The sequence below is a fragment of the Rhinoderma darwinii genome, chromosome 4 (genome assembly GCF_050947455.1).
Source record: "Rhinoderma darwinii isolate aRhiDar2 chromosome 4, aRhiDar2.hap1, whole genome shotgun sequence".
Classification (NCBI taxonomy): Eukaryota; Metazoa; Chordata; class Amphibia; order Anura; family Rhinodermatidae; genus Rhinoderma; species Rhinoderma darwinii.
Genome location: NC_134690.1, coordinates 245,969,588 through 245,985,426, shown reverse-complemented (window position 1 = coordinate 245,985,426; position 15,839 = coordinate 245,969,588). Strand labels below are relative to the sequence as shown.

At 45.6% G+C, this 15,839-nt stretch overlaps 1 protein-coding gene across 1 annotated transcript in view; it reads right to left on the bottom strand.

Moving 5' to 3' along the window:
• The window catches only part of C4H6orf58 (chromosome 4 C6orf58 homolog), a 37,722-nt gene that overhangs the window by 13,270 nt on the left and 8,613 nt on the right, over nt 1-15,839 (bottom strand). Inside the window, exon 3 of the mRNA XM_075864259.1 lies at nt 4,971-5,155. Within this exon, the coding sequence (XP_075720374.1) occupies nt 4,971-5,155 (185 nt within the window). The remainder of the gene's footprint in view (nt 1-4,970; nt 5,156-15,839) is intronic.

Below are 15,839 nucleotides of genomic sequence, written 5' to 3'. Positions count from 1 at the left end.
AAACGTTACTGTAATCTACATTGCAGCGCCGATCTGCTACAATAGCAGATAGGGGTTGCAAAATCTGGTGACAGAGCTTCTTTAAAGGCTGTGGCCACCTTTGAACTCAAACAATTTTTCTTGTTCCTTTGCTTTCTAAATGCAGAACTAAGCAACTTTCAAAATAGTCTTCTTTAAAAATGTTCTACCATGTTGCTGTTGTAGAGTCTGTGTAACTCCTTGACATAGCTGGTTGTCTTGTTGCTTCTGACATAGATCCAACAGCACATTGCTCCTGTGGGGGCTGACTTATCTGCTCTCTCTGCTCTCACCCTCACTTCTCTCAGTGTTAGAGATGCAGCAGGGAAGGGGAGGAAGTTGTATACTGTGGATCAGAATGAGTGGTATGCTCTCAGGTCTTTAATTTATTTGTGTTGCTATGGAGGCTAGGTTGACTGCTGAGGTAAGAAGCAGAAGATGTCGGAGCAGTAAACTTTGCAGTCGTTAGGAGACGTCATCATGACAGCCTAGGTTGGATTTAGAAGAAAAGGAAACATCTACAATTAGAGAAGAGTCTCCTGTAAGTCACTAGTTTTAAAAGGGGCCTGTCACCTCTCTTGTCATGTTTGTTATAATAAATCCTTGTATTTCCCATAACAAATCTGGAAAAATTGTATTTGGATCTCAATATTGTGGCATTTGTCTGTTATTCCTCTGGAAATGTATGAATAAGGCTAGGCCTACATGGAGACTTTTTTGTGAAGCAAGTAACTGATTTTAACAATGGAGCTACAGCTGCAGTACAAAGCCATACATTGATTTGCATGCAATATTTTGGAAATTAATCAGTAGTTCTACAAAAAGTCTCTGTGCAGCCCAGGCCTAATTGATCACTGGGTATTACAATTCCTCTTGCCAATAGGATGTGTCCCTGAAAAGTTTGACACTGTCAGCAATAATTGGACACTATCAGAGTGTAGGGACACAGCTCTTTGACAAGGAGAATGGCAACAGCCATTTTTATTATTTATTCATACATTTTCAGGAGGAATAACAGAGGAACAGCACAATGCAGCATTCTAAGAAAAGGTACTCCAGAATTGTTATCTCATGGGTAATATAAGTATTTACCAAAACAGACATGTCAGGAGAGCTGATACAGTAGGTCATCTTAAATTGGTATGTTTTCTGCCTGTTACTACGTCAGATCAGCACTGTATCCTTTTGTAAAGTCTGCAGTGTGATGAAACTCTGCAGAGTGCCTGTGTAGGCCTGGTATTGAACCCCTTCATGGTAACTGTACAGCAGTATTATTGGTTATATTGGTGTTTGTCTTGTGGGAGCAAACAGTTGTACCTGACTTTTTAAGTCCCTGACAATGTGATCAGGTGTTTCTATGTTTCACTCTTATTTTCCTTCTTTTGTTGATGATGTGGTTTACATATCTAAACTGGTATTCCCAGAATCAATAATTATCACCTATACACAGGATTGGTCATTACTGTCTAATCGCTGGGGGCCGACCTCTGGGAACATAACAGATTGCAAAAAGGGGGGGTCCAAACTCCCCATTCCTATTTACTGCTCAACTGCAGTGAGGAGTACATTGAATGGCACTGCTGCTCCATTTAAAGTCTACGGGAATGACGAAAACAGTCGAGTGCAGCGCTTGACTATTTACGTCAGTCCCATAAAAATGGAATAGGGTGGTGGGTGCATGCTCGACCGCCGCCGCTCCATTCAAGCTCCTCCTCAATGAAAGTGTGGAGTGAGGAAGAACTGGAGCTTAGGATTCTTGTTATCAAAATCGGTGGAGGTCCCAGTGGTTAGACAATTATCACTTATCCTATTCTGGTACAAATCTTGTAAGGGAGTGGCAAGGCACATGACCAAATAAAGCTAAATTTGCCACAGAGGGATATGTGTGGGGTGTTATTGTATGTGGGCTGGTGAGGTTTGTGTGACAGGACTGCTTTTTTAGTCCAAGTCTGTCCCTGACACAGGCTACAATGAATAAGAATGCATATAAGGAGGAAAGCACATATCGCAGTCTGCAGGGGGCAGGTGGTAATCAAACAGGTTGTGTAAAGTGAAAAGAGATTCCCCACCTCAGATTCGGCAGGGAAAGAGGGGAATCACTCTCCTCAGTATCAGTGTGTATGTATGAACAGTAGAGAGATTATACAGGGGCTGTATTAGTCTTCGTTCACATCTGCGTTGGGGTCCTGTTCTGACGTTCCAATACGCGCTATTGCTTCCGGAAAAACGAAGAGTCCGGTGCACAACAGAGACAAACGGAAACCATGTGCTCCGGATCCGTCACCATTGAAATCAATGGTGATGGAAACGGAAACTCTGGTTTCCGTTTGTGTCAGTTTGTGTCTGTTCAGGGTCCCGTTCTGACGGAAAGCTCTGAAGGAACGTCAGAACGGGACTCCAATGCAGATGTGAACGAAGCAATAGTAGGGTAAATCAGTACAGGAATGAAGCTGTACTGATACATGTGATCTAGTGAAGACAGCAGTATCCTGAAGTCACAGACCTCACATCCAGCATGTACTACTGGAAGGGACATGTCCACATTAGAAAAGACGAAGACAAGGAGAAGATTTCAAAAATACATACGGATCATTTAAAAATTATTGTAAGCAACAGTGATGTTTCACAGATCAAATATCCAATAAAACTCTGATAATCTAGCAATCTCAGCACCAAATATATAGATTATGAAATTGTTCAGACTATTTGTTCAGATTTGAGAATTTAAATAATTCCTTCCCAGGATGTCAATGCTTGTCGCCAGTGCATCTTTACCTACATAACCATGAAAATGGCATACAATTTTAGTTCTAAATCAGCCCTTGGAACATTTTTTATCAGATACTAAATTAGTTGCAATTACTGGCGGATTTAATATAATTCCAGAAAAAGAGTAATACTGTATAGAATGCAATAATATTACACTGGTAATATATTTTGTAAAGCACCGTATTTTTCAGACTGTAAGACGCACCTGACCATAAGACGCACCCAGGTTTTAGAAAACAGAAAATAGGAAAAAAATTATTTGTTAAAAAATAATTTATTCTGTTTCACCACATTCTGAGAGCCAACATTTTTTTATATTTTTTTCAGAAATTGAGCGTTGTGAGGGCTTATTTTTCGTGGGACGAGCTGTAGTTTTATTGGCACCATATTTTGGTACATACAATTTTTTTGATCACTTTTTTCTTTATTTCATATTTTAAGCACTAAGGTGACCAAAAAACTGTTTTGATCTTTAAATGTTTAAACTCACCGTGTGCAAGTTAAATAATGGTATAGTGTAATAGATCAGACTTTTACGGATGCAGCGATACCAAAATATCTTATTTTTTACATTGTGCTTGGGGAAAAATGTGAAAAGTTTTTTTTTTCGAACTTTTATTATTTATTTTTTTTTACACTCCTGAAAATGTATCTAATTTTTTTTTTACACACTTTATTAGTTACCCTAAGGGACTTGAACCAGTGGTTACTTGGTTACATGTGGAGTCACTGAAACAGCGTAACTACGCTGTTTCCCTAACTCCCATAGTAGTGAATGGCACTTACGGAAGCAGCATAGCATGGTAGCTACTCTGTTTCCGTAACTACTGTTGAGTTCTATGGGAGTTACGCAATCAGCGTAGCTCAGCGAGTTACGCTGTTTCAGTAACTCCACATGTAATCAAGTGGCCGGGAGAGCACAGAAAGCTAAAACGGGGTTTAGGGGGCCCCGTTCTAGAGATAGATGCGGGTCCTGCCTCTATCTGACATTTATGACACATCCTGTGGATATGTCATAAATGTCCTTCATGGAAAAACCCCTATAAATGCTGTGGTCGCTATTGACCACGGCATTTAACTAGTTAAATTGGTTTGCCATAAAACACATTTATCCCCTACCCACAGGATAGGGGCGACATGTGAGATCGCTGGGGGCCCCACTGCTGGGACCCCCAGCGATAAGTAGAACAGGGGACCAAAAGTCACCCAAAGCCCTATATGAGATGCCTGGACTTCCGGGTTCTGTGTCCGGCTTATCTGTTCCGCAGCTCGATAGAGATCAATGGGGAGCCGCCCGCGCATGCGCAGAAGAATCCCATTGATCTCTATGACGCTGCCGGACACAGAACGCGGAAGTGACAGCTTCTCGTGCAGCTCTCTTGGTAACTTTCGGTCCCCGTTCTCCTTATCGATCACACATGTATCCCCCATCCTGTGGATAGGGGATACATGTGTTTTATGGCACAAGCCATTTAAACTGCCAGGAACAGTGAAATTGCTGTTCCTGGTCGTTAGAGCAGCATGTCAGAAGCTGACACCTGCAGTGTATGGAGCATGCTCAGCGTGTGAGCCCGCTCCATACATCACCCCCTCCAGCTCCATGATGTGCCGGCACGTCATGGGTCCGGAAGGGGTAAAGTAATGAAGCGGTCATGGGGCCTGGCGATGCCGGTCCCTTGACTGCGGACTATAAGATGCAGGGACTTTTTAGCAAGATTTATTCTTGCTAAAAGCTGTGTCTTATAGTCCAAAAAATATGGTACATGCATTGCTTTAGTTATTAGAGGAATTCGAAAAACAGCTTTAGAGTGGTGCTCTGGTTCCCAGTGATTACTTGTTACATTTTGGAAAAATGTGAAGCACATCTGCCCAAATAATAAAATAATAAGTTTATTTAATAGGGGGGTGGAAGCTAAGCTCAGAGGCGTAACTTGAAGCTCCTGGGCCCCAATGCAAATTCTATAACAGGGTCCCCACCTACGATATATAATTTATAATACTGGTGTCTTCTTATGTGGCTGAGGAGCTTTTTGGGCCCCCTCAGGCTTCAGCGCCCAGGTGCGCCTGCTTCCTCTGCACCCCCTATAGCTACGCCCCTGGCTAAGCCACTGCCAGACACTTTTGACAGTAGCTTCACTATGACAAGGGTAAGCAAGCGGTTTTAAAGCAAAGAACAGTGTTACCTCAAAAAAGGTTTTCCATTTATCCATGGCTTTAGTAGAAGATGAGCGACACTCTTCCATGCTGTAGCAAAAATCAGATTGAGATTCATCCGGACGAGATATGTCTATGCCATAAGGAAATCCTTCAAATAATTCAGCATCAACAGCGCCAAGAAATGGGATGACAGACAAATAGTAATTCATACCTAAATAAAAGTAAAATATATGGTGTAATGGAATCAAGCATTTATACCGTAAAATAAAAATTGACTAAGGCTCACTATTTATAAAACGGATTACTGTCATTATTGAGGCAAACGGACACACAGATATGACTTTGATTTAGAATAATGTTTTTTGTTTAAAGTGAAGCACATCAAACACTGGTTATAGAGTCATCAAATGTAAAATCGAGCCTGAGGCGTAACTAGTAAAGACTGGGCCCCATAGAAATATTTTGACTCGGCCCCCCCCCACAACCCCCACATGCCACACACAGCCCCCTTATAGTTAGTGCCCCCAGTAGATACTGCCCCCTGTAAATTGTGCCAAACAGCAACTCCTGTAGACAGTCAGACCCCACTTGTAGATAGCGCCTCCCCTTTGTAGATATCGCCATAAAGCCCCCCTGTATATAGTGCCACACAACCCCCTCCCTTGTATATAGTGCCACACCACCCCCCTTAGTAGATAGTGCCACACAGCCCCCTGTAGATAGCGCCACACACAGACCCCTGTAGATTCTGCCACACACAGTCCCCTAGTAGATAGTGCCACACAGCCCCCCTTTAATATAGTGCCACAGAGCCCCCCTGTATATAGTGCCACACAGCTCCCCCTGTATAGTACCATACAGCCCCCTCTTGTATATAGTGCCACACAGGCCCCCTTGTATATAGTGCCACACAACCCCTTTGTATGTATTGCCACACAGCCCCCTCCCTTGTAGATAGTGCCACACAGCCCCCTGTAGATACCGCCAGTCACAGCCCCCTGTAGATAGTGCCACACACAGCCCCCTATAGATAGTGTCACACACAGATCCCCTGTAGATAGCACCATACAGCCCCCTGTAGATAGCGCCACACAGACCACCACCTTGTAAATAGTGCCATACCGCCTCCCCCTTGTATATAGTGCCACCCTGCTCCCCCCGTTGTATATAGTGCCACCCTGCTCACCCCCTTATATATAGTGCCAACCTGCTGCCCCCTTGTAATAGTGCCACACAGCCCCCCTTGTATATAGGGCCACGCTGCTCCCCAATTTATATAGTGCCACACTGCCCCCCCTTGTATACAGTGCCAACCTGTCCCCCCTTGTATATAGCGCCACCATGATCCCCCTTATATATAGTGCCACCCTGCCCCCTCTTGTATATAGTGCGCCCCGCCCCCTTTGTATATAGTGGAACCCTGCCCCCCTTGCATATTGTGCCACCCTGTCCCCATTGTATATAGTGCCACCCTGCCCTCTTGTATATAGTGCCACCCTGCTCCCCCTTGTATACAGTGCCACCCCGCTCCCCCTTGTATATAATGCCACCCTGCTCCCCCCTTGTATATAGTTTTACCCTGCCCTCCCTTTTATATAGTGCCAACCTGCTCCCCCTTTGTATATATTGCGACGCTGCTCCCCCCTTGTATATAGTGCCACCCTGCTCACCCCCTCATATATATATATAGTGCCACTATGCCCCCCCTTGTAGTAGGGATACACAGCCCCCTTGTATATAGTGCCACCCTGCTCCCCCTTTTATACAGTGCCAACATGTTCCCCCTTGTATATACTACCACCCTGCTCCCCCATGTATATAGTGCCACCCTGCTCCCCCCATTGTATATAGTGCCACCCTGCTCACCCCCTTGTATATAGTGCCATCTTGCTACCCCCTTGTAATAGTGCGACACAGCCCCCCTTGTATATAGTGCCACCCTGCTGCTCCCTTGTATATAGTGCCACCCTGCTCACCCCCTTGTATATAGTGACACCCTGCTCCCCCCTTGTATATAGTGCCACACTGCTCACCCCCTTGTATATAGTGCCAACCAGCTGCCCCCTTGTAATAGTGCCACACAGCCTCCCCTTGTATATAGTGCCACAATGCTCCCCCTTTTATATAGTGCCACCCTGCTCCCCCCTTGTATACAGTGCCAACCTGTTCCCCCTTGTATATAGCGCCACCCTGCTCCCCCTTATATATAGTGCCTTCCTGCTCCCCATTGTATATAGTGCCCCCCTGCCCCCATTGTATATAGTGCCACCCTGCCTTACTTGTATATAGTGTCACCCTGCTCCCATTTGTATATAGTGCCACCCTGCTCCCCCCTTGTATATAGTGCCACCCTGCTCCCTCTTGTATATAGTGCCCCCTGACCCCCTTTGTATATAAGGGAACCCTGCCCCCTTGTATATAGTGCCACCATGCCCCCCTTGTATATAGTGCCACCCTGCTTCCCCCTTGTATATAGTGCCACCCTGCTCCCCCCATTGTATATAGTGCACCCCTGACCCCTGCCTTGTACATAGTTCCACCCTGCTCCCCCTTGTATATAGTGCCACCCTGCTCCCCCTTGTATATAGTGCCACCCTGCTCCCCCCATCATATTTAGTGCCGCCCTGCTCTACCCCCTGTATATTGCCACACAGCCCCCCCCCCCCGAAAAAAAAATTGTACTTACCTTGCCCCATTCCCGTGAAGGACGGAGCGCTTTATTGCCTCTGGGCGGGATGCATGCGCAGACCAGCGTGATGCAGTTACGTCATCACGCTGGCCTGCGCAGGGAGTCTTCCCTGCGCCTTATAGGCTGCAGGCCTAACGTGGCCTGCAGCCTATAGTGTTCATTTGTATCTGCTCCCTGAGGATGCAGATACAAATGAATGTGGCTGTTGCTAGCACCAGGGCTCCTTCAGGAATTAGCAACACCGCTGGGAATGAGGGGGCCCGTACTGCCCGGCCCATAAATATTAGCCATGACAGCTGCTAGCGGCGTCACTGAGCATTGGCCCCCTAATGCCTCAGGCCTGGTAGCCACTGAATCTAGCACCTTTACACCCGGAATCAAATGAGATTTTGTGAAGTAAAAATAAACAACAACTTCATGTTGTTATCTGAAAAGTGTCAACATGCTAATGTTAATCTATTTAATTTTTAATTTCTCTCTGTTTAGTATACCCTGCAGCCTTCCTTATTAACATATAGATATCTTATTATGGATCTGTTTTGAATGGGTTTATACTACAGCACCCATAAACTTGTTTTACATGGCCCTATGGTGGCCAGCAAATCAAGCGCCAATCGACGCTTGTTAGCTCTATACACAAGGAGCTACCTGCTTACACTGGAAAATGTTCTGACGACTGTCATTTTTTTAGCCATGAAAAAATGGAGTGAGGAAAGAAAAAAAGCGCCAGTGTGGGGCGCTCCAGTTGGTGATGTGTGCTCAATTTACAATAAGGGAGAGTACGTTTCTTTTTTCTTATTTATTCCAAATAAGCTTTAAAACATAACAAACACTAGTAAAAAGAAATGCTACGCGTTTCAACCTAGGACCTAGATCTTCATCAGGCTTATTAAACAAACACAGTTCTCTGTTTTGCTGATGAAGACATACGTGGCGGGCGGGCAAAGGTTGCGGTGTATGGAGTTGTATCGCACCATGGAAAATAATTAAAATACTACTATTATTTTTTTTTTATATTCCAAATACACCCTATATTATAGTGGACTCTCAAAAAAGAAATTCCCTGTTAAAAATGTTTAACTAGATTGCCAAACTATGTGTACAATTACATAAGCATACATACCTTCCCACCCACACATTATAATAAACTCACCAATTAGATATAGTCCTATATGCGCAGATCCAATATTCTAAGGATGCTCAGCCAATTAAGTTGGGCTGTGCACTGTCAGATGGGTGGAGGGCAGTGCAGCGTGCACAGTAAACCGTGACAAATTGACGGGCTAATGGACAGGTAGGGTGCCAGAACATATCTACCGCGCCAGAACCAACCTCAGTACATATATACAGTACCAGAACCAAACTCAGAACATATGTACAGTACCAGCACAGAGCTCAGTACATATATACAGGTCCAGAACAAAGCTCAGTATATAAATACAGCACCAGAACCAAGCTCAGTACATAAATACAGCACAAGAAAAGAGCTCAGTATATAAAAACAGCACCAGAACCAAGATCAGTATATACACTAACGTTCAAAAGTTTGGGGTCACCCAGACAATTTTGTGTTTTCCATGAAAACTCACACTTATATTTATCAAATGAGTTGCAAAATGACAAGAAAATATAGTCAAGACATTGACAAGGTTAGAAATAAAGATTTTTATTTGAAATAATAATTTTCTCCTTCAAACTTTGCTTTCGTCAAAGAATGCTCCATTTGCAGTAATTACAGCATTGCAGACCTTTGGCATTCTAGCTGTTAATTTGCTGAGGTAATCTGGAGAAATTTCACCCCATGCTTCCAGAAGGCCCTCCCACAAGTCGGATTCGCTTGATGGGCACTTCTTGCGTAACATACGGTCAAGCTGCTCCCACAACAGCTCTATGGGGTTGAAATCTGGTGACTGCGCTGGCCCCTCTATTACAGATAGAATACCAGCTGCCTGCTTCTTCCCTAAATAGTTCTTGCATAATTTGGAGGTGTGCTTTGGGTCATTGTCCTGTTGTAGGATGAAATTGGCTCCAATCAAGTGCTGTCCACAGGGTATGGCATGGCGTTGCAAAATGGAGTGATAGCCTTCCTTATTCAAAATCCCTTTTACCTTGTACAAATCTCCCACTTTACCAGCACCAAAGCAACCCCAGACCATCACATTACCTCCACCATGCTTGACAGATGGCGTCAGGCACTCTTCCAGCATCTTTTCAGATGTTCTGTATCTCACAAATGTTCTTCTGTGTGATCCAAACACCTCAAACTTCGATTCGTCTGTCCATAACACTTTTTTCCAAACTTCCTCTGTCCAATGTCTGTGTGCTTTTGCCCATATTAATCTTTTCCTTTTATTAGCCAGTCTCAGATATGGATTTTTCTTTGCCACTCTGCCCGGAAGGCCAGCATCCTGGAGTCGCCTCTTCACTGTAGACGTTGACACTGGCGTTTTGCGGGTACTATTTAATGAAGCTGCCAGTTGAGGACCTGTGAGGCGTCTATTTCTCAAACTAGAGACTCTAATGTACTTGCCTTGTTGCTCAGTTGTGCAGCGGGGCCTCCCACTTCTCTTTCTACTCTGGTTAGAGCCTGTTTGTGCTATCCTCTGGAGGGAGTAGTACACACCGTTGTAGGAAATCTTCAGTTTCTTGGCAATTTCTCGCATGGAATAGACTGTCGAGTTTCACATGAAAGCTCTCTTTTTCTAGCCATTTTGAGAGTTTAATCGAATCCACAAATGTAATGCTCCAGATTCTGAACTAGCTCAAAGGAAGGTCAATTTTATAGCTCCTCTAAACAGCAAAACAGTTTACAGCGCTGCTAACATAATTGCACAAGTGTTTTCAAGTGTTTTCTAATCATCCATTAGCCTTCTAACACAGTTAGCAAACACAATGTACCATTAGAACACTGGAGTGATGGTTGCATTAAAAACCAGACGTTTGCAGCTAGAATATTCATTTACTACATTAACAATGTATAGAGTGTATTTCTGATTAATTTAATGTTATCTTCATTGAAAAAAAACTGTGCTTTTCTTTCAAAAATAAGGAAATTTCTAAGTGACCCTAAACTTTTGAACGGTAGTGTATATACAGCATATGAACAGAGCTCAGTGCATAAATACAGAACCAGAACCAAGCTCAGTACATAAATACATTAAGAGAACCAAACTCGGTTCATAAAAACAGTAACAGACCCAAGCTCAGTACGTAAACACAGCCCAGAACCAAGCTCAGCACGTATATACAGAACCAGTACGAAGCTCAGTACATATATACAGAACCAGAACAGAGCTCAGTGTTTAAATACAGCACCATAACAAAGCTCAGTACATAAATACCGCACCAGAACAATGCTCAGTGCATAAATACAGCATCAGAACCATGCTCATATCATAAATACAACACCAGAACCAAGCTCAGTTCATAAATACAATATCAGAACCATGCTCAATACATTAATACAGCACCAAAACATAGCTCAATACATATATACAGCACCAGAACAGAGGTCATTGCATAAATACAGCACCAGAACAATGCTCAGTACGTAAATATAGCACCATAACTAAGCTCGGTACATAAATACAGTACCAGAACAAAGCTCGGTACGTAAGGTGGGCACCAGAACCAAGCTCAGTGCATAAAAACAGCAAAAGAACCAAGCTCAGTACATGAATACAATACCAGAACCAAGCTTAGTATATAAATATAGCACCAGATCCATGCTCAGTACATAAATACAGCACCAAAACCAAGCTGAGTGCAAAAAAAACAGCACCAGAACCAAGCTCAGTACATGAATACAATACCAGAACCAAGCTCAGTACATATATACAGCACCAGAACAGAGCTCAGTGCATAAATACAGCACCAGAACTAAGTTCAGTTCATAAATACGGAACCAGAAGAAAGCTCAGTGTCATGTTGGGTACGTGGACCCACTGGGCCGTACCGCCTTGACGGTATGGCAGCTGGCCAACAGAACACAGGTCACAGTCTATAGTTCATATAGCGTACCTGTGGTAGCTCAGACAGTAGCAAGACAGGCTCGGCTGGGACTAGGCAGCAGGCAGGCTCCAGGCGTGTTGTAACTAAACAGGCATGGTATACAGCACAGCACAACTTCAGCTCAACACGGTACTTGACCAGGATAGAACGGGATACAGGTTACAGGTAGCAGGAACGGGAAACACTGGGAACTGGAAAACACTAGGAGACCATTTGCTTAGACAGATTAGGGTACGACAACAATGCTCAGGCATTGCAGGGAGGGGCACAGCCCTTCTTATAGCCCAGGTTGCTCTGGGAGTAATCAGCTCAATCTCACACATGTGTGCGCTTTGGCTCCTTAAGTCTGGACTGAGCTCGCGAGCGCACCCTGGTGGTCACTGTGGAACAGGACGGCCGCATGTGCAGACATCTCTAGAGAGAAGGGCGTCGACTGGATGGATGAGTTCGTGGTTATCGACCACGGACGTTACACTCAGTACAGAAATACAGCATCAGAATCAATCTCAGTACATAAATACAGAACAAGAACAAGCTCAGTACATAAATACAGCACAAGGACCAGGCTCAGTACATAAATACAGCACCAGAACCATGCTCAGTACATATATATGGCACCAGAACAAAGTGCAGTCATATATACAGCACCGGGTCGTAGCTAACTTTACTCAAAAAGACCTGGTGGATCTTCTTCAGATGCGTACAACCCCCCTGGAGAGGCCTTTGATCATTGCCTCGGTGAATGGATTGCCTCTGCCAGACCCAATTGTAGCTGTGACCAAACCACTGACGCTTCAAGTGGGAGCCCTTCATTCCGAGCTCATCTCATTTTTTGTCCTCTCCAAACCCGTCAACTCTGTGCTGCTGGGCCTCCCCTGGCTCCGACTACATGCCCCAGTTCTGGACTGGAATTCTGGAGAGGTTCTCCAGTGGGGTTCCAAGTGCCTCAACCACTGCCTGGGGCAGATCCATCCGGCTTAGTCTCAGTCATTGGCAGGACTGCCTTCTAACTACTCGTAGTTTGCAGATGTCTTTAGCAAGAGGGAGGCTGAGACGCTGCCTCCACACCGGGCGACTGACTGCCCTATTGATCTGGTTCCTAACACATTCCTTCCCCGTGGAAGGGTATACCCTCTCTCCTTGCCAGAGACTCAGTCTATGTCCGACTATATTAAGGAGAATTTGGAGAGGGTTTTCATACGGAAATCCTCCTCCCCGGCCGGGGCCGGGTTCTTCTTCGTCATGAAGAGGGACGGATCCCTTCAACCCTGCATCGACTTCCGGTGTCTCAACCAGATCACGGTAAAAAATAGTTATCCGTTGTCATTGATTTCAGAACTCTTTGATCGCATATGAGGAGCAAAATTTTTTTCTAAGCTAGACCTGCATATAACCTAATCTGGATTCGCCAGGTTGACGAATGGAAGACAGCATTTAACACTCGAGACGGGCACTATGAATACCTGGTAATGCCCTTCGGTCTGTGTAACGCTCCCGCGGTCTTCCAAGAGTTCATCAATGACATCTTCTGAGATCTCTTCTATGTCTGTGTTGTGGTCTATCTTGATGACATTCTGATTTTTTCCCTAGATCCAGTGACTCATCAGAGACATGTCCGTCAAATTTTGCTGCGATTAAGGGAGAATCATCTCTATGCCAAGCTGGATAAGTGTGTGTTCGAGAGAAAGTCTCTACCCTTCCTGGGCTACATTATCTCGAATCAAGGCCTGAAGATGGATCCTGTGAAGGTAAATGCCGTCCTGGAATGGCCACACCCTCAAGTTTTAAGGACCATACAGCAATACTTGGGATTCGCCAACTGTTACCGGCAGTTCATCCCGAACATCTCCTCACTGACAGATCACATTTCTACCCTCACCAAAAAAGGCATGAATGCCAGGGTGTGGACTCCAGAGGCAGAGGTCACCTTTTATAGCTTGAAGAGTGCCTTCACGTCAGCCTCAACTTTCCATCATCCTGATGTATCTCTACAGTTTTCATTGGAGGTGGACGCCTCCTCTGTTGGAGATGGTACACTTCTGTTCCAGAGAGGTCCCAAAGGCAAGACAGTGGTATGTGGCTATTACTTCCAGCTCTTCTCCACCGCAGAGCACAACTACTCGATTGGGGATCGGGAGTTACTGGCCATCAAACTGGCCCTGGAGGATTGGAGACACCTACTAGATGGCGCAACTCATCCCATCCTGATATTCACTGACCACAAGAACCTCACCTATCTCCAGACGGCCCAACGGCTGAACCTCCATCAAGCCAGGTGGTCGCTGTTCTTTGCCTGGTTCCAATTTGAGCTCCACTACCGCCCTGCCGACAAGAATGTTAGGGACGATGCCTTGTCCAGGTCATTCGAGACAGAGGACACCATGGAGTCTCCACAAAATATCATTGACCCATCCTGCATCATCTCTGTTAACCCTCTGCAAGTTAGAGATATCCCTCCGGGGAGGACTTTTGTGCGACTGGTAGACAGAAGAAGAATCCTCCGCTGGTGACACAGCTCCAAATTGGCAGGTCAGGCCGGTGTCTGTAAAACCCAAGACCTGATTGCCTGTCAGCTCTGGTGGCCCCCACTGCCCAAACACATCATGGACTTTGTCTCCTCATGCACGGTGTGCGCAGCAAACAAAGTTGCTCACTCCAAACCGGCTGGCCTGCTCCAGCCGCTGCCTGTGCCCAATGCTCCCTGGCAGCATATTGCAATGGACTTCGTCACAGGTCTGCCTCCCTCTGCTGGATACAGTACTGTCTGGGTGGTGGTGTACCGATTCTAAAAAATGGCTCATTTTGTTCCGCTGACCGGCATACCTTCTGCTTCTCAACTAACCAACCTCTTCATCCAACATATCTTTCGCCTACATGGCCTACCTCTGCATATCGTGTCTGATCGGGGTGCTCAGTTCACCTCAAAGTTCTGGAGGGCCCTATGCAAACTCCTCGATATAAAGTTGGACTTTTAGTCAGACTACCACCCACAGTCCAATGGCCAAGTTGATAGGATACATCAGATCATTTAGAACTACTTACGGCACTTCATCTCCAGGCAGCATGATGACTGGGTGCAGCTTCTTCCTTTGGCCGAGTTCTCCTGTAACAACCACACAAGTGAGTCCCCCACCTCCACACCGTTCTTTATAGTCTATGGGCAACATCCACGTATTTCTCTCCCAGTGTCTGCTCCGTCCCAGGTGCCTGCAGCTGACTCTGCATTCCGGGACTTCCTACGGATCTGGCAGCAAACCCGGTCCTCTATTCTGCTGGCAGTCAATCGCAAGAAGCGAAAGGCAGATAAGAGGAGAAGAGAGCCGCCTCAGTTTCTTCCAGGTACCAAGGTCTGGCTCTCCTCAAGAAATATCCGGCTGAGGGTGTCGTCATGCAAAATTCGCTCCCAGGTTCCTCGGACCCTTTGAGATCCTGCAGCGGATTAACCTGGTCTCTTATAAGCTTTGGCTGCCCGCTACCCTCCGGATCCCTAACTCCTTTCACGTGTCTCTTCTGAAGCCTGTGGTCCTGAACCGCTACTCTATGACTCTTAGCCCTGCAGTTGCCCCCAGCGGTTCTGCGGAGATATTTGAGGTTAAGGAGATCCTGGACACCAAAATAGTAAGAGGAAGAACCTTTTATTTAGTAGATTGGAAGGGGTTTGGTCCAGAGGAGAGGTCCTGGGAGCCAGAAGAGAATCTCAATGCTCCTACCCTCATTAAGAAATTTCTCTCTCGTTCTGGTCCCATGAAGAGGGGGCATAAGAGGGGGGATACTGTAACGTCCGTAATCGCTGACCACAACCTCCTCTCATCCTGCCGACGCCTTTCTCTCCAAAGATGCTAGCACATGCGGCCATCCTATTCCACAGTAACCACTAGAGGGCGCGTGCAAGCTCAGTCCAGCCTTAAAGAGCCAGAGCGCACACATGTGTGAGATTGAGCTGATTGCTCCCAGATCACCCTGGACTATAAGAAGAGCCCTGCCCCTTCCTGCATTGCCTGAGCATTGTTTGTACCTACCCGTGTCAGTCTTTGCAAATGGTCCCTTGAGTGTCCTTCAACCTTGGCGTCGGACAGAGAAGATACATTGGCTCCAGCCACCCGAGGGGGTAATATGCTCGTCTCTAGGGAGATTACTATGCTTACCTGACACGGTGATGCTGCTGCAGATTCAACTGTACCCTCTGACGCCTGGA